The sequence below is a fragment of the Dromiciops gliroides genome, chromosome X (genome assembly GCF_019393635.1).
Source record: "Dromiciops gliroides isolate mDroGli1 chromosome X, mDroGli1.pri, whole genome shotgun sequence".
Lineage (NCBI taxonomy): Eukaryota > Metazoa > Chordata > Mammalia > Microbiotheria > Microbiotheriidae > Dromiciops > Dromiciops gliroides.
The window spans coordinates 23,903,383-23,926,018 of NC_057867.1; the positions used below are offsets into that span (position 1 = coordinate 23,903,383).

Consider the following 22,636-nt stretch of genomic DNA (forward strand, 5'->3'; position numbering starts at 1 on the left):
CAATAATAATAACAATGATTACCCTAAGCACTATGTAAGTGCTAACCATTATTAATGTTATTAATAAATATTGATAATAGCTAGCATTTATATAGCACTTTAGTAATGATAACAATACTACTGCTACAATAATAACAACAATAATACTATTATTAAGGCAAGTATCATATAAGGATTGTTGGCTCCTGCTAACTACCATCTTTCTCCCAATCCCAAGTTAGAAATGAGAAGTTATGATTATTAAAATATTAGCTATTATTACTATATTATATAAATGCTAGCTATTATTGTCATTGATACTAATCATGTTATTAATAAGAGCAATAATAGTAATAATGGCTAAGCCTTCTTACTATTATTCAGAATAATAGGAATAATTATTTGGAATAATAGTAATCATGGCTAACATTTAGATAATGATTTAATAATAACTTCCAATAATAGCACCTATAAAACATTTTAATAATAATAGCTAGCACTTGTATGGTAGTGTTTTGCAAAGTGCTATACAAATAACAAATATCATCTCATTTGATCCTCAAGACACCCCCAGGAAGTAGGTGCTATCAAGATCTCCTTGCAGATGAGAAAACTGAGGCTAAGCGAGGTTAAGGGTTAGATGATACATACCAGCTCTAAATCCTATAACTCTGTAATGTTTTCTGTTTAAAGAGTCTGGGGCAGGGGGCAGCTAGGTGGCGCTGCAGTGGATAAAGCACAGGCCCTGGATTCAGGAGGACCTGAGTTCAAATTCGGCCTTAGACACTTGACACACTAGCTATGTGACCCTGGGCAAGTCACTTAACCCTCATTGCTCCCCCCACCCCCAAATAAAGAAAGAATAAAGAGACTCTGGGTGGATCCATACCCTAAGAAGGTTAAAGAATGAAAGAAAGGCCCTATCTATAACAAAATATTGATTGCAGGCCTTTTTGTGGTGGCAAAAATACTGGGAACGAAGGACGTGACTGTCAGCTACTAGGGAATGGCTGAACCAGTTGGGATATCTGGACAGGATGGAATATTACTCTTGCACCAGAGAAATGTCATGAACTGGACCAAACCTGTGATTTTGTTGCTATAGGGCACTCCCAGGTGAGGAAGCTCACTCTACCAGTACAGGTTAGCACCCTCTTCTGCCCCCTTCTGTCCCCCTTCCATGCCCTTAGTCCTTCCCTTGCTGGCCTTCTCTCTGATGTAATTCAGAAACTCTCAATTACTTAGGAATTTACAAAATGGCCATTGTCAGGAATTCCAGACTCTGACCTGCTCAGAAAAAAGGCAAAGAAAAGATGAAATGAGGCATCCAGGAAATGGGGGACCATCAATTCTACTTTCTAGCTCATCATGTGCTTCTCTTGTAAGTCACCATATTGCTCCTGGTTGGGGATGCAGGGTGGGGTGTGTGTGTGTGTGTGTGTGTGTGTGTGTTGGGAGGGGGAGGGTGTTGTTGGTCCTTTGTTTGTTTGGGTTTTTTTTGCGGGGCAATTGGGGTTAAGTGACTTGCCCAGGGTCACACAGCTAGTAAGTGTCAAGTGTCTGAGGCCGGATTTGAACTCAGGTCCTCCTGAATCCAGGGCCGGTGCTTTATCCACTGCGCCACCTAGCCACCCCCTGGTCCTTTGTTTTTGAAAAGGACCAGTGATATCCAGGGTGAGTCTTGACTTGTTGGTGAATTGGATTTAAGGGAGGCAGAGTTGCACAAAGTCAGCAGCCTCACTATCTTCCAGGGTCACTGAAGTCCAGTGGCAAGACTAGCAAAAGCCAGGGTTGCAGGGGAGGATCTTGGCATGTTTGGTGTTTGATTGAGCCTGCCTCAGCCACCTTCATGACTGTTGGAACAAATTCTTCTCATCTGCTCATGATACCAGAGGAAGTCTTCACATGCTTGAGATATACACCCCCCCCCCAACTCACTGGTTTGAGGCCCATTGGTTACCCTCAACCTGGTTTAGCCCATTGGCTGAGACTGTTTTACCAGGGCAAGGCCACTGGGCATGCTACAAAGGTGAGAGTTGGGTGGCAGGTAGACACCAAAGGTGAATGAACAGCTTTCACAGCAGAGGTGTGAACACCCCATGTACCCCTTCAGGAGGCAGATAAACCCCTCTCTCCCTACATTTCATCCTGGAAGTCCAAGGTATAGAGAGTATGGAAAAGAAAGTTCTAGAACTCAGAAGCACTCTAGTACAGTCCTTCTGTATCTTATAGATGAAGAAACAGGCCCAGGAAGTGACTGGCCCAAGGTCACGCACAAAGGATCCTAGATCTAGAGCTGGATGGGACTTAAGAAGAGGCCACCTGGTCCAACTTCCTCATTTGACAGATGAGGAAACTGAGGCCTAGAGAGGTAGAATGCCTTCTCCAAAGTCTGCTTCCCTGAAACGAAAAGAAAGGGCCTAACAGGTTCATAGCTCACTTTTCTAGCCCATTGGAAAAAGGCCAATAATCCAAGAAGAGTCCAACATTCCTCCTGTCAATTATCAGTCAGGTCTGAGGCAGCCCCAGTCGCCAGGGACCAATCAGAGGAGGTCAAGGTCACGATCACTGTATGCTCTTAGCAAGAAGCTAGGGTACATTTTTCCTCCATGGGAAGTGCTTTATCCATGCCCTGCAATCTCATCAAATTAATTGATCAGGAGCTCTCTGGAAAAAAACAGAGTCTGGATTCCTAGGGGAGAGGGGGAAATCGACTGTTCTAAATGTAATTCTTCAATCTCCAACACCTCCCCCTCCCCAACACGAACACGCAAGTCCCTATCAATAGTCACACAGAGTTATCTGTACTAGGATTCATTGAGCTACCTGACAGTCTTCAATAATGTCCTTTTGCACCACATGGGGTGGGGTCGGGGAGTGGGGGGGGGACCCTGTGCTAGGGGTTGCTGATAATGGAGTTAGAGAACTGGGGCTTAATGATTGATGTCAACCTAGAGGGAGTTATTGGAGGCCAAAGCCTACTTTCTAAGCCTCGGGCTAGTTTTGCTTCTCATCCAATCATTAGATCACACTCCTACATCTGTGCCCTGTGCCACAACCCCTGTGTAGGTCTTTGGTATTCCTTACATAGAAGGTATTGCAAGAGTCCCCTAACTGGTATTTCCAGCTCCTGCCTTTTTCCTCTTCCAATCTGGTTTTCACCCCACTACCAGAATAATCTTCCTTATGTTGAGATCTGATCATGTCACTGCTCCCAAAATCTGCAGTAGCTCCCTATTGATTCCAACTCCTCTGTTTGACATTGGGGGTCCTCCAATACATGGAATCTCCCTACTTTTTCAATCTTATCTCTATGTTGTCATTGAGTTGTTTTTCAGCCGAGTCCAGTTCTTTTGTGGGGGGGGGGCAATGAGGGTTAAGTGACTTGCCCCGGGTCACACAGCTAGTAAGTGTCAAGTGTCTGAGGTCAGATTTAAACTCAGGTCCTCCTGAATCTAGGACCAGTGCTTTATCCATTGTGCCACCTAGCTGCCCCTGAGTCCAATTCTTCATGACCCCATTTGGAGTTTTCTTGGCAAAGAGACTGGAGTGATTTGCCATCTCCTTCTCCAGCCCATTTTACAGATGAGGAAACAGGGTGAACTGACTTGCTCAGGGTCACACAGCTAGTAAGTGTCAAGTGTCTGAGGTCAGATTTAAACTCAGGTCCTCCTGAATCTAGGACCAGTGCTTTATCCATTGTGCCACCTAGCTGCCCCTGAGTCCAATTCTTCATGACCCCATTTGGAGTTTTCTTGGCAAAGAGACTGGAGTGATTTGCCATCTCCTTCTCCAGCCCATTTTACAGATGAGGAAACAGGGTGAACTGACTTGCTCAGGGTCACACAGCTAGTAAGTGTCAAGTGTCTGAGGTCAGATTTAAACTCAGGTCCTCCTGAATCTAGGACCAGTGCTTTATCCATTGTGCCACCTAGCTGCCCCTGAGTCCAATTCTTCATGACCCCATTTGGAGTTTTCTTGGCAAAGAGACTGGAGTGATTTGCCATCTCCTTCTCCAGCCCATTTTACAGATGAGGAAACAGGGTGAACTGACTTGCTCAGGGTCACACAGCTAGTAAGTGTCTGAGACTGGATTTGAACTCAGGAAGAGGAGTCTTCCTGACTCCAGACCCTGCACCCTATCCATCAAGCCACCTGGCTGCTCCCTTATCTCCATAATACCTCCCTTCATATGCTCCTGTTTGTGCTTTAGCCAAAATGGAAAACTTGCCCCGCAGAATCCTGCCTTTGCTTAATCTATTGCCTATTCTAGAGTGCTGCCCCTTCATTTGCTCTGACTGCTGAATCCTTGCTCATCCTTTAAAGCCCGTATCAAGTACAACCTTTTCCAACAAGCCTTCGATGTCCTCCCCTAGCCTTCACATACGCCTCTAAGCCACATATCACCCAGAGAACAGAGTCAACTTGTTCCACCTCTCTCCACAGGACGGAACTAGGGGTTCTAGGTAGATGTTACAAAGAAGAAAATTTAGACTTGCTATCTAAAAGCACTTCCTACCAATTAGAACAGGCTGCCCCGGGGATGGTGGGAGGGATCTCTTCACCAGATGTCTTTAAGCAGAGGCTGGGTGACCCCTGGGGATGTTCAAGTGGTTGATTTAGATAGCCTCTGCTGGGCTTTCCATGTCGGAGTTTCCATGAATACTGCATGTTTTGATTTGATCTGTTTGTGTGTTAACCCCCTCCAAGAATGTAAGCTCTATGAGGACAGGCACAATTTCGGCTTTCTATAATCCTCCAAAGTGCTCTTCGTATAGGAGGTGAATAAGAAAGGTTTAATTTCATTGCAGATCTCTTATGGAGTACTACAAGGCTCTGGACTTGGCCTTATTCTGATCAACAGTCACTTGAATTTTTAAAAATTAAATTTTAATTAATTAATTATTTAATTAATTAAATTTAATTAATTAAAAATAATTAATTAAATTTTAAAAATTAAATAATCTATAGTCAGAGTACAGATGGAGACCTATGGGCACACACACACACACACACACACACACACACATATATTTTTTAGACACAGCCAATGTGGGAATTTGTTTTGTTTGACTATACACGTTTGTTACAAGGGCTTTTCTTTTCTTTCTTTTTTAGTGGGGAGGGGCAGAGGTGGGAGGGAGAAAAGGTGTTAACCTTTTTGGTTAATTGAAAGAAATAAAATTTAATTAAAAATAAATCTATGGTTTGTTGAGCTGATGAAAAACAAAGGATGTTCAGGGTCAGGGCTCAAGCGTCCTAGGGGTGAGAGATAGGGGAAGGAAACTTCAAGGGAGGCCTCCTGAAAGATGGGAAAATGAGCTGAGTTGAAGGGAGCTGGGGACTCCAAGCATCGGAAGGGAGGAGGTAGAATATGGGAGAACAGACTGTGGAAAAGCTGGAAGGGAGAGTGGACGAGTGTGGATTAGGTGAACTAAATTCGGAAAGCTAGACCTTGTGTCATTCAATTTGGGAATGTCTCTGGGCTGGCACGACCAAGTGACCAAATTGGGATACAAGCTTCCTTCAAAACCCAGCTCAGGGGCCAGGATGCCTCTAACACTGCTTTTTCCCAGTTGATAGCCTTCTCTTCTTCTTGAAAATACTTTGTGAGGGGCAGCTAGGTGGTGCAGTGGATAGAGCACCAAGAGTACCTGAGTACAGTTTCAGACACTTGACACTTACTAGTTGTGTGACCCTGGGCAAGTCACTTAACCCCCATTGCCCAGCAAAAAAAACAAACCAAAAAAAAAAAAACCCAATCAAACAAAAAAGAAAATACTTTGTATATATTATGTTTCCTAATTTGTTTTTGATATATCTTTCCCTCCTCCCCTCCCCCAATTATAAATTCCTTGAGGACACAAAGTATTCGACTTCTGTTTTTTTATCCCAATGCCTAGAATAATTAATATATGTTGAATGGACCTACCCTAATAAGATAATAACTAGATGTAAAATCCTGAAATTAAGGTTCAAAACTCAATTGCCCAGATATAAGATGGGAAGAAATAACTAGATAACTTCACATAAGAAAGGTCTGGGGGGTTTAGGGATATCACACAAGCATGATGACCAGCTAAAAAAGGCTGTTGGGACTTTAGACTGTATTAATTGAGTGTCTAGAAGGAAGGAAACTGAGATGAAGTGATCTGCCCAAGATCACACAATTAAGAAGTGGCAGAGTAGGGGTTTGATGTAGGTCTTTGGAGTTTGAATCCAATGCCTCTGGGTACTCTATTGTAGGGAGGGCGTTGGCAAACCATAGGATGTCTGCAGAAGGGTGAACAGGATGTTGAGACCCACTAAAACCTTGTCACCAAAGGATCTTTCACAAATACCTTGTGTGTTGTGCCTATTTTCTGTTCAAGAACTTAATGTTGGTTCAAGAACTTATCGTCTTCCGGGGCAGCTTGGTGGCACAGTGGATAGAGCACCGGCCCTGGATTCAGGAGGACCTGAGTTCAAATCCGACCTCAGACACTTAACACTTACTAGCTGTGTGACCCTGGGCAAGTCACTTAACCCCAATTGCCTCACTAAAAAAAACAAAGCAAAACAAAACAAAAAAGAACTTATTGTCTTCCATTAGATGGAACCCGACCCTTTGGCCTGACACACCACGTCATTCATCTACTGCTCTGTTCCTTTTTTGCCTCCCCACCAACCACTCCACAAGCAGTTTTTCTTATTCCTCATTGTCTTCTCTGTTGTAGCCAGGGTGATCACCAGGTATTCCTGGAGCACTTCTTGTCACGTTTGGAAGAACCACGGAATTGTGAAATTGTCAAATTTTCCTGAGTGACCTTGGGCAAGTCATTCACCTCCCTGGGCCTCAGTTTCCTCCCCTGTAAAATGAGAGACTTGGACTAGCTGGCCTTTGGTGTCCCTTCCAGCTCTAGGTGTAAGATCCTATGTATGGGTGGGGGCAAATCACCTCCTCCCTGGGCCTCAGTTTCCTTCTCTGCAAAATGAGGACTTGCTGACCTCAGCAGTCCCTTTAAGGTCTAGGTTTATGATCTTATGACCCACTCGGTATCGGAAAGATTCACGAGGAGTCCTTTCTAAAACTTCTGGGGTAAGGGACTGATGGTGGTTAAATATTTGGGTTTCAGAGGGCTTCCACAATTATTCCTGAATAGAAGAGGTATCAGCTCTCAAGGAACAGTAGCATCTCAGGGCAGCTTCAGAGTTCTTCCAAATGAGACACACTGTTTAGCCCTCTCTCAAGGCCTTATCATGACCCTCCTGTGGCAGCTCTGTCACCTACACTGTGCCTTCTGGAGGTCAGGCCTCTTTACCTGCCCACCTCTTCAGTCTGTCTTCTGAACTTTCCCAGGGATTCTTCCTACAGTCAGAAAATTCTAGATCTGGAGCTGGCAAGGATGTCTGAGGCCATCTTGTCCCACCACCTCGTTTTACAGAGGAGGAAACTGAGGCCCAGGTTGGGGAAGGGACTTACCCAAGGTCACACAGCTGGTAAGCAGCAGAACTAGGATACCTGAGAGCTATGGGCAAAGAGTTTTCTGGCATTGTTTCCTCATTTGTCAAACGGGGAATGATGATCTGTCCTCTTTATCCCCTAAAGCTAGTGTCAGGATCAAATAAAATGATCTCAGAGACCCCTTCCAGTTACCCTTGCTAACTGAATTAAGCTTCCAGAGGGCAGGAATGAAATTTTGTGTGTGTGTGTGTATAGACCCAGAGTCTTGCACATAGTAGGTGCTTGAGAAATGTTTATTGAATGAGATGAAAGTGCTTCAAAAAACCAAGTCCCGTGAACACCCATGGTATTATTTTTGTTGCTCAATCCCCAAAGGCCCTCTGGGGGCTTCTCCATGTCTTCTCACGGCCTCTCTCCCTTTGCAGGTCTCCTGTGAACTCACATATGTGACTAAACAAATCTACACAAACAGTTCCCCTTATCGAGTCGACTAACCGCTGTGACCACAAGGGCTGCAGTGTTTGTCTCTGTTTAACCTGCGTTGCCTAAGAAACGAAGTTGTTCTCTCTTACCCCGGGCTTCACAATGGGACAAATTCGATTCCACTTCCCATACAGGAAAACTTGCTGCCCAAAGATGTCCCCGGGGCTAAGGGTTTTGTTTTTTTCTTCTGAATTTATTTTGTCATCAGTCCTTACACTAAAAACAGGGCGTGGGAAGCCGAGGGAACATGAGATCATAGGCTCATAGATTTGTTTTGTTTTTTTTTTACAGCTGAAAAGCCTGAGACTCAGAAAGATCAGGAGACTTGCCCAAGCTCCTACACTGTTGTAATGGAGTTGGGATTCCAACCCGGGTCCTGTGACTCCAAATTTAGCAGTTTTCCCGCATTTCCAGCTACCTCTTGTGAAAAGCTAGTTTCAGAATACCCAGGCAATAAATTCAGCTCCACTGGAGAGGGGGTGGGTGGCTTATAGGGCAGAGATGGAGAGGGCAATGCTGCAAATGCTCTCGACTTTGAAGACTCCAGGCTGAGGTTTATTTGACCCTGCACACTAGGAAACAAATGCAGTGGCCTTTGGGCTGGGGGCCGAAAATGTTTCTGTCGGACATTGGGAACATGTAGAAGATAGAAAGTGGAAATGTGGCAATGGATTGAATAGGGCCTGGATGAATGAGCTGGTGTGTGGAATGAACATAAAATGGAAAATGAAGTGTCTGGGCCAGGTGACTACATCGGGGTGGGGGGCAGGGAAAGAGGGGCTTCATGGTCACCCAGAGGTTTGGGATCCAGGGAAGTAGAGGGGTCAGCTTGGGTGTCTTGAGTTTGGGCTGCTCCGAGAACATCCAGCATTGAGGTTTGAGTCAGGAACATCTGAATGAGAGATTGTCACACCCGCAGCCAGAATCCTCTAAGTTTCTTTGAAAAGGTCAAAGGCCATGTTGTGGACTGGGCATTAAGGCATTAGCTGAATTTGAGGACATTTAAGACCATATCAGGCAGCCCTGAGGCCCTTAGACACCTGTCCAGGGCAGCCTGGGGGCCCAGGTAGAAATGAGTTCAAAAATTTCCTCCCATTTCAGTGAGGAACTTTCCTCTTTATCTACCTTCCCCCCCCCCCATCCCCTGTCTTTGAAGTAGGGTATGAAAAGCTCCCCCCCAAACCAGGAAGGCCCTAATACTGGACACCTCATAGGCTCATTCCCATGCCTCCACCCCTGCCACTCCCTTCTCCTGGTCCCAGAACCCTCTCCTTTTTCCAAATGACAAGAACTCCAATTTTCTATTTAGAAAAGTTTATTGAAATATCAGTCTACATTTCAACAAGTAAAGACCCACTCTTGGAGATATTAGAATGGGTGTCGAAAAGTGGGCCCTGTCTGCTACCACAGAGAAAAAAGCAGAACTCTAAGAAAACCACCGCTGGGGCCTTTCGCCTGAAGCCTGGCCCTGTTTTAACTGCTGCTGGTTTCCATTTAAAAACAGGTTGTGTTAAAAAACAAAACAAAACCACAACAACAAGAACGCATACAGCTCTGTTCTGTTTTCAGGATCGGCCAAGGGGCATGCCTTGGTTGTCCCGGGGCCAGTGGGTGTGAGCTGGGGTATCATCTCCTTGTGTAACTCAACTTCCAAAAACAAGCTCTTTCTTCAGAGGTCAAACACTTAGGGCGGGCCCATGACGGGCTACCCTTCGAACATCTCAGCACCAGCTGATGCTAGCCGGGCAATGCTCCACGTGAGATGATACTTAGGGATGAAAAAAAATCATATTCTTAAGGAGCTAGGTAGAAAACAGTTCCGTGGCTCTGCCCACCCCCAGGACAGAGCCACTTACACGGCAGAGCCTGCATCCTGCTCAGGTGAATTGGTGGCAACCGCGGTGGTCTGCTCTTCGGGGCTCAGCTGAGACTCGAATTTCTCCAGTTGTTCGGGGCTGGCCAGGGTTTTGAGAAGGCTGTTCTCACGCTCCAGCTGGGAGTTTTTCTCCACCAACTCCTTGATCTGCTCTTTGAGTATTTCCACCTCTTCACGAACTGCATACATCAGGTGATTTTTCACTAGGTCCTACATGGACAAAACCCAGACCGACACTTCATTACTAAGCCATGCCACTGGCCTGGGCACAGTGGCCCCTGGAGAACCTGTCCTGAAGGCTTACTTACTTCTCTGGTGTCTTTCTTGCAGGTCTAGGGGGTGGGGGTGGGGATGGGAGAAGGGGCTTCCAGACACTGGGCAAGGAGATACAGAAGGAAGATTCCCCTCTATCCAACCTGGCCCCCCACATCTTGCAAGGCTTCTAATGAAGGCTGCCAGGGTGCAGGGTTTCTTTTGGTTCACCTGGATGCCAGGGTCCTGTCTTGCACTGCTGTCTTTGAGCCTACTGTGTGTGCTAGGGACTGGAGATATTGAGAGGAAATTGAAGCAGTCCCTGTCTTCTAGAAGGTTCTGTTGGGGGGGGGGGGTGGAATATGATGTGTGCACATGGGGATGCCAAATGAGGACAAAGCCCAGCTTCCTCCCTGCCTCTCCTTGGACTCTATTTGGATCCCCACCTACATCTCTGTCAGCCAAGGCATTAAATATGCAGCTCTACCGCAGTCTGCCCTATCTCCTGGCCGGGACCCCTGCATCCATTGTGACAAGAGGCTCAGCACGGGTGGCATTTGATGCAGTCGTTGGGCTGCATGTCTCCTGGGGGAGCGTGGGGGGGGGGACCGGCCACCTACTCTGAAGCAATTTATGCCCTAGCGCCCGAGCCCAGCTTCTGCAGAGGCACGGGGTCCAGAAGCGCAGGGCTGCTTCTGTTCGCTTGCTTTTGTGCCCAGGGCTCCCGGTTCTCTGCAGAGGGACTGCGGCCGGGGCTCCACACTTTGTTAAGGCAGGCTTCAGACAAAGGCGAGCCATCGATGTCTGCGGGGGGGAGGGGGGATCTCACCCAGATGGAAGCGCCCAGGCGGGTCCCTGGTCAGGTAGCTCAGGAGAGCGCCCCAGCCCGCCCCTAGGAGGCCCCCTTCCTACTTTGGGATTCCGTGCCAGGAAGCGGCAGCGAGCCACCTCGGAGTCACCGGCCCTACCTCAGTGGGCTTAGGGGGACTGGGGGAAGGGTGATGCGGACTCGGAGAGGCTGGGGAGGGGGCGTACATTGCAGGGTGTCCCCGGGACTCACCATGGCCTGCTCGATCTTGTTGTCGATGGCCACCACCGTGGCTCCGGAGGCACTGAGGAGACACAAAGTGAAAGGCACCCGTCACAAAGCTGCCGGCCCACCGTGGAAGCCGTCAGGGCGGCCCCCGCCCCTCACCTGGGTACCCGACACAGCGCCCCCAGGCGGTCACTCTCGGTTCCCGGCTCCCGCCCGCCCTGAGCACCTCCGCGCGCGCCCCAGCCCAGGCCGGGCCGGACTAGCACTGACCCGGACCCTGCCCCTGCCCATGACCGTGACCGTGACCCCCGATGGCCATGCATGGCCGCGCTCGCAGCCCTCAGCCCCGCCCCGCCGGGCTGGTCGGTTACCTGTTGTCCAGCTTGACAGACACCACGTCCCCCCCCAGGAGGGACGAGAAGAAGGAGATGGAGAAGTTGTGCAGCTGGTAGACGGCCACCTCCATCGGGGACTGGTACATCTCGGAGCTCATGGCCAAGCGCTTCGGCCTTTGCTTCCCGGGGGCTGGAGGGCGGCGGCGGCGGCTGAGTGGGCTGAGGGGGCGTGCGGGGCCGGCGGCGGCAAGGAAGGATGGACGGACGGACGGACTGACGGCGGCGGCCACACGGACACACGGACGCGCGGACACTCGGACGCACCGACACAAGGACAGGATCGGACACCACGCCCTCCCGTTTACCCAGCCCAGAGTCGGCGAGGGCGCAGCGCGGCCGCCTTTTCTAGGGGGCGAGCCCGTGACGTCATGTAGCGTCAGGCGCCATGCAAATGAACCCTCGGCCCCGCCCCCGCCCCATAGCCTGCCGGGGGCCCTCCCGCGTTCCTGGGCACGCTCCGACCCCCGGGGCGGGCGGGAAAGCCTGGCCGGGCTCCGAGGGAAGGCGGGGCGGGGGGGGGGGGAGGGGGGAAGGTGTGTGTGTGTGTGTGGGGGGAATCCGGCGCGCTGCCGATCGAGTTCGAATCCCTCCTCCGACCCCTACGCCCGGGGAAACTCCGGCCCACGGGGGACCACCGTGCGCCTGCCCTTGACCCGGGGCCCACTGAAATAAGAGGGAGATAGGACGCGGGGATCCGGGGTGTGGCCTTGGAGCCAAGTCACCCCATCTCCTGGCCTTCCTCTGAAGAATGTTATTCTGGAGCCCTCGGACCTCAGTTTGTCCGTCTGTAAGATGACCGAGCTTCGGCGCCAGTTGCATGAAAGCCGTGCAGCACACTGCCCGTGTGCCCATCACGGGCAGAGTGAGGTGCACGGGGGGCCGAGTGTGTGTGTGGGGGGAGAGATTTAACATTAACCAGCCGTTGTTCTCTCCGCTTGTCCGATCACCCAACTTCACTTGTGTGCTGCCGAGCCAAGTGCCAACCCCAAGTACACGCTGACTCTTTCATATCCTCAGAACTCGTCCGAGGCCGGGTGGTGCCCGCTCTGTATAAAACACAACTAAGCAGGGGGTTCCTAACTTTAGGGCGGGGTGCCTCTTTGGCAGCCTGTGGGGACTGGGGGTGGGGGGGCTATGAGCCCCTTCTCAGAATGAGAATGCACAAATGCATAGACAAGGGAGCAGGCTTCTTTGAAACGCAGAGATCAAAGTATGAAAGACAAAAGTTCTCTGCCACCTGGTTAAGAACCTCTGATCGGTCCGACCCCTACCCTGCTTCTGACCCAGGAGGAAACTGAGATCCAGAGAGCCAGAAGGGACTTGTCCCCAGTGATCAGTCGGTTTGGGAAACAGGCTTCGAACTTTGGACAAGTCACCTCACTTCTCTACAATCTAGTTCCTCAGTGATAGATGAGGGAGCCCCTGAAGGGCCTCTCCTCCAAGACTTCATGGTCGGAGGCGGGATTTAACCCGAATCCCAGTCCCAACCCAGTTTCCTCTCTCCTCCGGCACCTCAGAACTCGGCTAGGATCTAGATCTCTATGGGTGACCCTTTGGGGACAAGTACAGTGTTTTTCTGAATAAAGTGCGGGGGTCCGACCCTAGCCTCGAAAGTCTGTCCCTATGTTTTATGACCCACCTACGTTCTCTCTATGCTTATATCTGCAGTGAAAGAGAGCCCTGGGCTCTATTCTAATCAGGAAGACCTGAGTTCAAATTTGACCTCAGACACTTTCTAGCTGGGTGACTCTGGGCAAAGCCACTTTAACTAACCTCTGCCTGCCTCAGTTTGCTCATTTTTAAAATTGAAGTAATCACAGCACCTACGTCTCAGGGTGGTTGTGAGGATCAAATGAGATGACTGTAAAGTACTTAGCACAGTGTCCGGCTTGTAATAAGCGATGTGTAAATATTATCTATTGTCACCACCGTCATTATTATTACCATATGTACATCAGACTGATTTGCTTTTGTCTCTGTGTTAGCATGATCATTGGCAACTAGTAGGTGTTAGATAATGCCTGTTAACTGATTGGCTGATGGGTCATTCCCATTTTACTGAAGAGAAAAATGAGACTCTGAGACTCAGTGCCTCTGAGACTCGGTGGCTGGGTCCCGTTCAACGATTAACAGTCACCAGGAGCAGAATTCGAACCCGAGTCTCTTAGGTGCAAGGCGCGTGCCCTTTTCACCCTATTCGTCTACGCTGCCCTGGGGTTTACAGTTTGCAGAGGAAGCAAAATCAACCCTGCCCAGACCTGTCTGTGTCCCTTCTAAAACAGTGTCTCCCCTTGTTTCTCTCCGACAGTAAACAGCAGTTCCAGTGAAAAGGGAGCCTGTTTCCTCATGGCTGCGGAGAGCCCGCACGGGGCCCAGTGCATCACGGCGCTCGAGGTTCCTTCAGGAAAAACCAACAAGGTTTGGAGATTCCTAACCGCAGGGAACACAAGGAGCCTGTTGCTTCAAAACAGCTGCAAATATTTTTTTCCACTGAGATCTATTTTGACTGTGCAAGTCCTCAAGTCACTCCAAGGGCCCTGCCCTCCGGATCCCGCCCTGCGGTAACGCCACCTAGTGGCTACCAGCAGAACATCCAGGCAGGAGGGATGGAGAGCCCCTCATAGGACAGGCTAGCTCTAGCCACCGATGCAGCTTGGGGCCATCCAATAGACAGGACCCAGTGCTCAACGGGTCGGAGACCAAGGCGGTGGTCCAGTGGGGTGTGCTATAATGGAGAAAGGAAGGGCCCGGGAGCCCAAGGACACAGGACCGCATGTTTACAGCATTTGAAAAAGCATTGGCTTTTGGAGTCATGAGGCTTCAGTTGGAATCCTACCTCTGACTTCCCCTCCCTAGACCTCAGTTTCACCCTCTGTAAAAGGAGGGGGTTGGCCTAGAGGGCCTTTAAGGCATTCCTTCAGCTCTTAACCTGGGATCTTGTGATCCAGGCTCTCTCGCTTACTAGCTTCTCTCAAGAGTGAGATAAAACTACCTTCCTCTGGTATTCCTTTGCAGTATGTGTCTTTGGTGTATCTTGAAGCAGAATGGAAGACCCTGGAGGGCAGGGATTGTCTTGTTTTTGTTTCCTTAGACCCAGGAGAAGGTGCTTACCACATTTTTGTCATGGTCAAGTTGAGTGTGACATTGGACAGGTCACCTTCCCCCCCTTCCCAACCTCAGTTTCTTTTTCTGCACAATGACTGCTCCTTGCCAGCTCTAAATCTTGTGAAATCTATGAAACTGAGCAACTGGAAAAGTACTAAGACCTCTTATCAGCAACGAAGGTGATTGCTATTTCTCTGACCAGGTGCCTGGCACAGACATCCTGGGCTAGGCTCCAGCTGAGCTCTGGTCTTTTCGTCAAAGCTGAAAATGCAGCTCAGACACTTGTTTGCAGAGAACACTGGGTTGGCAATCAGGAGGACTGAGATCAATTCCCAGGGTGGGCTGGCAGAAAGCTTGCTGACTCTGGCCGTCAGAGGACCTGGGTTCAAATCGAGCCTCTGTCACAACCTACGTGACCTTGGGCAAATCACTTCTCCTCCCTGGGCCTTGAGAACAGAACAAGACTAGGTGGCCTCGGAGGGTGCGGCCAGCTATGAATCGGGGATCCTAGGGTATGAACTCATACCTCTCCCTTCAGCTCCCTGGGCCTCAGTGTCCCCTCCTCCAGTCACAGGAGGGGCTTGAACTCCCCACCAGCCCTAAATGTACGTTCCTATGGCCAGGACATGCTGGCCAGTCTCAGGTTCCAAGCCCTTCAAAAGAGGCAGACAGTAAGTAATGTATACCAAACAATAAAGCACTACCTGAAATTACATTGGCTAAAGTGAGCTAATTCCCTAATCTGTCTATTGGTTTGGGAGCAGCCAGAGAGTCAGCATTTCCTTGCCTTAGAAATTGTTCCCAAAGAAATGATTGCTGTCCCCTTCCTGCCCCAGGATGTTGCACTGGCAGCTGGGGGTGGAGGCAGGGAAGAAAGAATGGCAGAGAGCTCAGGAGTGAGGGCCCCTCATTCTCTGGGGCTCGGCTCATCGGCATAGGCCACAGATAACAGTGACTGGGCTGGTGAAGGGGATGCACGTGGAATGACGGCACAGCTGAGGAGGATGAAGGAGAGGAAAATATGGGCCTTGAGACAAGGGGATAAGGGGACAGCTGGCTAGGAAGGACTGAAAGTGGTCAATGCGGCAATAACTGAGGACTCGCTCAAGAACCCTGGGTTTGACTTTTAGCTCGGCTACTTTCTATCTCTGAGTTCCCTGAGAATAGGGACTGTTTTATTCTTTGTATATCCAGTGCTTAGCACATAGTAGGTGCTTAATAATTGTTTAGGAGGCAGCTAGGAGGCTCAGTGGATAGAGGGCTGGGTTTGGAGACAGGAAAATCTGAGTTCAAATCCAGCCTCAGACACTCAGTAGCTGTGTGACCCTGGGCAAGTCACTTTCTCCCTGTTTGCCTCAGTTTGCTCCACTATAAAATGAGCTAGAAAAAGAAATGGCAAACCACTCCAGGGGTCATGGACACAATAATAAATGGCTATGAACTGACTGGCTGGGGAAGCCCCTTCCTACCCCCTCTCTCTGATCCTCAGTTTCCAAACTGCATTAAAAGGGCACTGGCCTTGGACTCAAAGAACCTAGTCTCAGCTCCTGGCTTTGCTCTTTCCCTGCCTATGTGAACTTAAGCACTCTGGGCCACAGTTGGCTCTTCTGTAAAATGATGGAGTTGAGGTAGATAGCTTCAAAAGTTTGCTTCCAACGGGCAGCTAGGTGGTGCTGCAGTGGATAGAACACTGGCCCTGGATTCCGGAGGACCTGAGTTCAAATCCAGCCTCAGACACTTGATACTTTTTTTTTTGGGTGGGGCAATGAGGGTTAAGTGACTTGCCCAGGGTCACACAGCTAGAAAGTGTCAAGGGTCTGAGGCCAGATTTGAAGTCAGGTCCTCCTGCATCCAGGGCTGGTGCTTTATCCACTGTGCCATCCAGCTGCCCCCTCAGACACTTAATACTTACTAGCTGTGTAACCCTGGGCAAGTCACTTAACCCCAATTGCCTCAAACACACACATACTCATAAACACACACACACACACACACACACACACACACGCACACACACACATTTTTTTTTAAAGTTTGTTTCTAGCTTCTCGAAGACAGGATCTGTAGACTGGGGGTAACAATTGCATTATGTGGAGGAAGACCAGATAGCTAACTAGCCTGGAATGGGGACTAGCTGGTGGTGGTTCAGCACACCTCTCACTGGGTGGGTGGGCTTTATCCCAGCCCAAATGGTCTTGTCTTTGCTGGTCTGTTTCTATGTCTCCCCTTGTGGACAGGGACTGCTTTTTATCTTGTCCTCAAAGCCCAACATACAGAAGAACCTTGAATTTGGCACTTTTTGTTGAGGTGAATTGATGTTAAATTGGTTCTTGTGCATCCTAGTGTGGCATCCAGCCTGGGAACCTTTGAGTATAGGGCTAACCCCATGGGGAGGGGTTGGGCTGGGCCTCTTGGGGAGTTCCCCCAACATTCCCAAACTATTGGTGATAGATGTCTATCTTCGAGAGTGTCTGAGAGCCAGCCTGAAATACTAGGGAGGGATCTAAGACATCATTTCGCCCTTACAGCAACCCCCCCATGGTGGATGTATTGGAAATGCTGGTTGTAGTGAATTGGATTGGATTGAGTTATTATTGTCTTATAGGAGTATTGTTAGGAAATGACTAAGTATTCATGAGCTCATTGTAGATGGGGCAGTTATCCTACTGGGTGTTCAAGAAATAAGAGACCCTTCCTTAGTCTAGTTTGACCCCTTCGTTGTCAGATGCTCATCCTTTCTATGACAAATGTCTAAGGGCAATGGAAAGAATGCCACCTCTTGGTTCAAAGCTCACCTCTGATGCCTATGACTTTGAGCCAGTCCCTTCCCCTGTGTGGGCGTCAGCTTACTCTTCTGTAAAATGAGCATGATAGGGGCTAAACTATTACCTTCAAGTGCCCCCTAGGTAGCAAAGTGAAGGGATAGGGATTAAACATCTGCTGGATGAAAAAACTTAGAGAGCATTGAGAGGTTAAGTGACTCGTCTAAGGTCACACAATCAGTATTGAACAGTCATAGGGTATGGTTGTAGGTCTTTCTAATTCTCTGTCCACTATATCTTCATTTTTTTTTGGTGGGGCAATGAGGGTTAAGTGACTTGCCCAAGGTCACACAGCTAGTGTCAAGTGTCTAAGGCTGGATTTGAACTCAGGTCCTCCTGAATCCAGGGCCAGCACTCTAACCACTGTGCCACCTAGCTGCCTTCTCTGTCCACTATATCATGGCTGAATCTTGAGCAGAGAGAAGAGAATTCATATGGGATCGCCAGCTAGAACAGACTCAGGAGAGCCAGTTGTTTAATTTTTAGTGCAACCATTTACATGGCTTGCTTGTTTTTTTTGTCGATTGTCTAGACTTAAGAAAGTGATGGAGAAAACGTTGATAATGCAGGTGAAACTGAAAAGTGCGTTGCCTATGCGGGTTTTTTTGTTTCCTGGAGAGTTCATTGTCCCTGGGGTGTGGGGTATGCTGGGGAAGCCTGCTCATCAGTCAGATGATTTCTAGAAGGTACCCACCCAGCCAGATCTTGAAAGTTAGTACCATCCCTGGGTGCCAAGATTTGGTTTAATTGGGTGGTTTCTCAGTGTGTGATTTGTAATATTGTGGTAGATATCATACCCAGTATGCTATGAAGACATAGTCACAGTAACAGTAGTAATAACATCATCACTAGAGGCCGGTCCAATGACATCCTTAGTTACTTCACCAGTATGTGGTACCTGGCTTTTAGGAAAATTCTAGGGACAAGTGACTAGGAAGCAAGCCGGCATCAGGGACCTAATTAGGAGACAAGCAAATGCCAAGGGACATGCTGAGCCCCATCCACACTCTGACCAATCTCCTGCCCCATCTCTGTATACTGCAGATCCCTGGGAGTAGACGCCTGAGGGACAAGATCTGTGACCTGGAGACCTTGAAAACCCTTTAATCAGCAAAGATTCAACTAATGCTGACTGGACTCCACTTATTAAGACAAGAAAATGGACTCAGGCATTGTAGAAAGATTGTGAGTGACCAGCAGTGAGACAAAAGGGAGTTTACACTTATCCTGAGGCTAATCAGAGAATTTCATTACCCAGAACAGCTCATTCCCTGGGCAGTCGGGTTAATAGAGGTCAGCCAGTGCTTAATTTGGGCTGTCCAATCTCAGATCGCCAAGGGAAGTGCTACGCTATTAGCAACCCACCGCATTCTGCTCTTGGTTAGGTGGGTTGCAGATGAAAACCGGAAACATTGAAAGAATTCTCGATTCTAATAACATCAGAGCTCTTGGACTTGGAAAGACCCATAGACATAATCAAATCTGGCTTGCCTTTTTCATTGTTCTCCAAGCTAGTGGTTCAGGAATGTAAGTGGTTCAACTTTGTGACCTTGAACCAATCACTCAACTTTTTGCTATCTCAGTTTCCTCATCTGCAAAATGGGAGCAGTGTCCCCAGAGTTCCCTCCAAATTTAGATCTAGAAGCCTATGATCCTGTACATGACCTCAGGCGAGGCATTTTACATGCCTGGGCCTCAGTTTCCCCATCTGTAAAATGAAGAGGTTGGACTAGCTGGCTCTAAAATAATGGAAAATGAATGAAAAGCATTTATTATGAGCCAATTACTGTGTTAAGATCGGATGACCCTGCAATCCAATGCATGACCCTAGACAAATCCCTTCCCTTCCCTGGGCTTTGCTGGGTCCTCATTCGAGAGCTGGAAGGGATCTCAGAGGCCAGCTAGTCTAACCCCTCCCCCCCCATTTTCTAGGTGGCAAAACTGAGGCCCACAGAGGAGAAGGGACTTGTATAGGGTCACATAGTTAGTAAGTGTTCTTTCTCGGTAAGGTGAGGGGGTTGTATTCGCTCTAAATTTATGATCCTATGTGTAATCTGGGACAGGCCACTTCCCCTCCCTGGGCCTCAGTTTCCCCATCTGTAAAATTAGAGGTTGGACACTAGTGTCCCTTAGGCCAGCTCAGGAGGAACAGGTCCCATCTCCCAAACTTCTAGGAGAGCTATAAATCATCTTAGCCCCGGGAAGCAGGGCCAAATGCTTCCTTCCCAAATGGCGAAAGAGGGCAAAAGAAATTTGGTTGCCTCAGGTCCCTGGGAGACCATGTTGGCAGCTTCTGGAGCCAAGGTTACAAACCAAAAGGGTGTTGGAAACTCTTGCGGAATCACCAGGTGGCATCAGCCAGTGGGTGTGGGGGGAAGAGCATTGGGCCCAAGTGGTGAAGGGACCCTTGCTCTCATTTCCCCCTTTGTCTCCCTTGGAGCCCCATGGGCCATGGAGAGGGAGGCTATTTATAGGCCCCGCTTCCTTAAGACTCGCTCCCTTTGCCAGCAAAGGCCAGGGGCCTGGGACAGGGTAGACGGAGAAGGACGGGAAGAAGGAGGTCCAAGGGGAGCCCCAAGTTCAGAGCTGGAACAAGTAAAATTGTGGAGCCCCAGAGAGTTAAGAGGAGGGAGCAGGGGAGGCTTGACAGAGAAGCCCTTCCCTGTTCTAGTCTGACTTACTTGGCTTTTCTTTTGAAGAGGCTGGGGGAATAAGGAGGTTGGAATGCCATGGTTACTTGGGACTCCTCTTCTCTCCTCTCCTCTCCTCTCCTCTTCCTTCAACTTCCACCCCAGTGTAGAAATCTATGCACAGGAAGGCCAACGCCACTAGGAGAGCGGCTCAGCTCCCATGGAAAATCCCCAACGTTCAAACTGAGGGCCAGCGCGGAGCGAGAAAGAAGGCGAGAGGTGGAGAAAGTGGTTGACCCTCCCCACAATTCGCTGAAAGGCAGGGGCTCCAGGAGCAGATGAGGCAGTGGCGGGCGCTGGCGGGGAGGGAGCAGAAAGAAACCCAGCCTGACCAGGGCTTTCTCTGCAGAGCTGTTAGCAATTTATTTTGGGTATGCCCGAAGACCATATGATTGCAGTAGCAATGAATGGGGCCTTTCAGCTGCCTGCCTGCACAGTGTATGATGTGTGGTCCTCACAGCCCATCTCAGAATGACACAGGGGGCCAGGCGAAGAGAGGGATGACAAAACCCCAAAGCAAGTCCCACTTCTGACAAGACCATCTTTCTTCCTTTGTTCTGAGATGTGAGACGCTTGTTTGGCACCTGCACCCCCGACTTGGGATAGGGGTTGGGGGGGTCAGTCTCACTCCTTCTTAAAGCAAGCAGCAAGACCAGGCATGAGCCGGACTGGATATTTCCTTGACCTCCCCTCATTGTTGTTCTTTCCTTTGGCATCATTGGCCAGAACATCAAGGCGCCCCGGGGTTCTCGGCCACTGGGCTAGCTGAGCCCAAACTCTTCTAGGTCACACTACACTGAAAGTGCTTCAACTATAGCCCGGGGAGGAGACTGTCCATCTAGCTGAGGTCCAGCCCTGGCTGACTTTGGAGAAGCTCACGACAGGCTTGGCTGCAGGGAGAGGGGACTTGCCCAAAGTCACATAGCCATGATCCTAGACCTAGAGTTGGCAGGGTCCTCAGAGATTATAGAGCCCAATCCCCTCCTGTTTGTTACTGGGCGGGGTGGGAGCCTGGGGGTGCTGAGGCCTAGAGAGCTAAAGTGACTGGTGTGAGATGCCACACAGACACCTAGGTAGCAGGGGCCTTCAAGGCGTTGGAATCCAACCCCCCCCCCCCCGCCCCCCCCTTGTTGTTGAGGAGGAAACCGAGGCCTAGGGAGCTGAAGGAACTGGTGTAAGATCACCCATATGATCCTAGGCTTAAAGCTCACAAGGTATTAAGAGACCTTATAGTCCAAACCCCTTCTGTGACTGTAGGGGAAACTGGGACCTAGAGAGGTTTAGTGGCTAGTATGAGATCATCCTTAGGATCCTAGACCTAGAGATAGCAGGGCCTCAGAGACTGTGCAGCCTTAGCCCTCCCACCCATTACTGTCAGGGAAACTGAGGCCTAGGGTGCTGAAGGGACCAGTGTGAGATCACCTGCAGACTCCTAGATTTCAAGCCAGAATGTACCTGAGACACTATTTCAATCTCCTCAAGACAAAGGGAAGGAGGGTACAGGGTGCTACCTGTCAAGCTTGAGGCATGAGCCTTTGTATGAGACTCCTGGATCCTGTATCCTTCCCCAGCAGCCAGCCCTACCTAGCCCTGTAAACTGGGGGACATAAAATTTGCATCTTTTACTCTTCCATATGGAACTCTCCCACATGCCCCCATCTCAAGAATTGGCCTTGGTGGCCATTGGCCAATGTCCACTGTCAGGGCCGCCTCCTGTCCTGTAGAGGATGCACATAGCTCAGAGCCCCCACTAGGCTTCAGGCTTGCAGCTTGGAAGGACAAGGCCCCTTGCATCATTTCTCTAGCTCTCCCTTTCCTCTACTAGTCTCTTAAGATCAGGCATGATTGCAGACAGACACTGGTTGGCAGGACCTTTTCCCGCATGCCTTCTGTTCCCCAAGGCTGTCCTCAGAGCTTCCAGTCTCTACTCCAGTTGCCAAAGTTCCTTTCTTGGAGATGTGTAAGACTTGGAGCTGCTGGCCCCCCAGAGGTTCAGGAGAGAGGGGGCCAAAAGGCAGAGGGTAGGGGCTCTGCCTACCATTGTGGGCCTTGGCTGCTGTGAGACCAGGAGTGGAAAGGCATACACTTAGCCTATGGCTTTGGAGGGCTTTCTCCCCAGTCCCTGCCCAGTCTTCCCAAAGCAAGGAGTCCCTAACTCTGCAGGGGGCAAGGCTTTTGGAATAGCAGGAATCATCCCAGCTGTTCCCCAGCTGCTCCTTCCTCTATGTGACTTTTGCCATAAGATGTGCCAGAGGACCAGTTACCAACCTCCCAACTCCTATCTCCTGACAGAGAGACTAGGGGATGAGGCCTATATCTTCAGACATGGCCAATGTAAGAGTTCTTTTTGCTTCACTACACATATTTATTACAAGGCTTAAAGAAATAAGGAGGGAAAGAAAAGAAATCCCTGTTAATTGAAAAAAGGATGGATAAAACACCAGCCCTGGATTCAAGAGGACCTGAGTTCAAATCTGGCCTCAGACACTTGACACTTACTAGCTGTGTGACCCTGGGCAAGTCACTTAACCCTAATTGTCCCACAAAGAAAAAA

The 22,636-nt window shown here is 49.3% G+C and overlaps 1 protein-coding gene across 2 annotated transcripts; it reads right to left on the reverse strand.

Moving 5' to 3' along the window:
* Positions 1-9,203: 9,203 nt before the first annotated feature.
* Positions 9,204-20,423, reverse strand: TSC22D3 (TSC22 domain family member 3). Of its 2 annotated transcripts, none has more exons than XM_043974953.1 (3): positions 20,074-20,423; positions 11,095-11,146; positions 9,204-9,992 (listed from the first exon to the last, which is right to left on the reverse strand). In XM_043974953.1, the coding sequence occupies exons 1-3, from the start codon at positions 20,121-20,123 to the stop codon at positions 9,759-9,761; spliced, it is 336 nt and encodes a 111-aa protein (XP_043830888.1). In that variant the 5' UTR covers positions 20,124-20,423; the 3' UTR covers positions 9,204-9,758. The 2 variants fall into 2 exon arrangements, with proteins under 2 accessions (XP_043830888.1, XP_043830887.1); XM_043974952.1 differs by lacking the exon at positions 20,074-20,423 and adding an exon at positions 11,442-11,802.
* Positions 20,424-22,636: the final 2,213 nt, after the last annotated feature.

Bases quoted from the DNA above. Each gene is read 5' to 3' on its own strand.
- TSC22D3 (XM_043974952.1), bottom strand. From the start codon at position 11,563: ATGAGCTCCGAGATGTACCAGTCCCCGATGGAGGTGGCCGTCTACCAG. The intron at 11,147-11,441 runs GTAACCGACCAG...GTGTCTCCTCAG, and splicing joins TCTGTCAAGCTGGACAACAG to TGCCTCCGGAGCCACGGTGG. The intron at 9,993-11,094 runs GTGAGTCCCGGG...TTGTCCATGTAG, and splicing joins ACAAGATCGAGCAGGCCATG to GACCTAGTGAAAAATCACCT.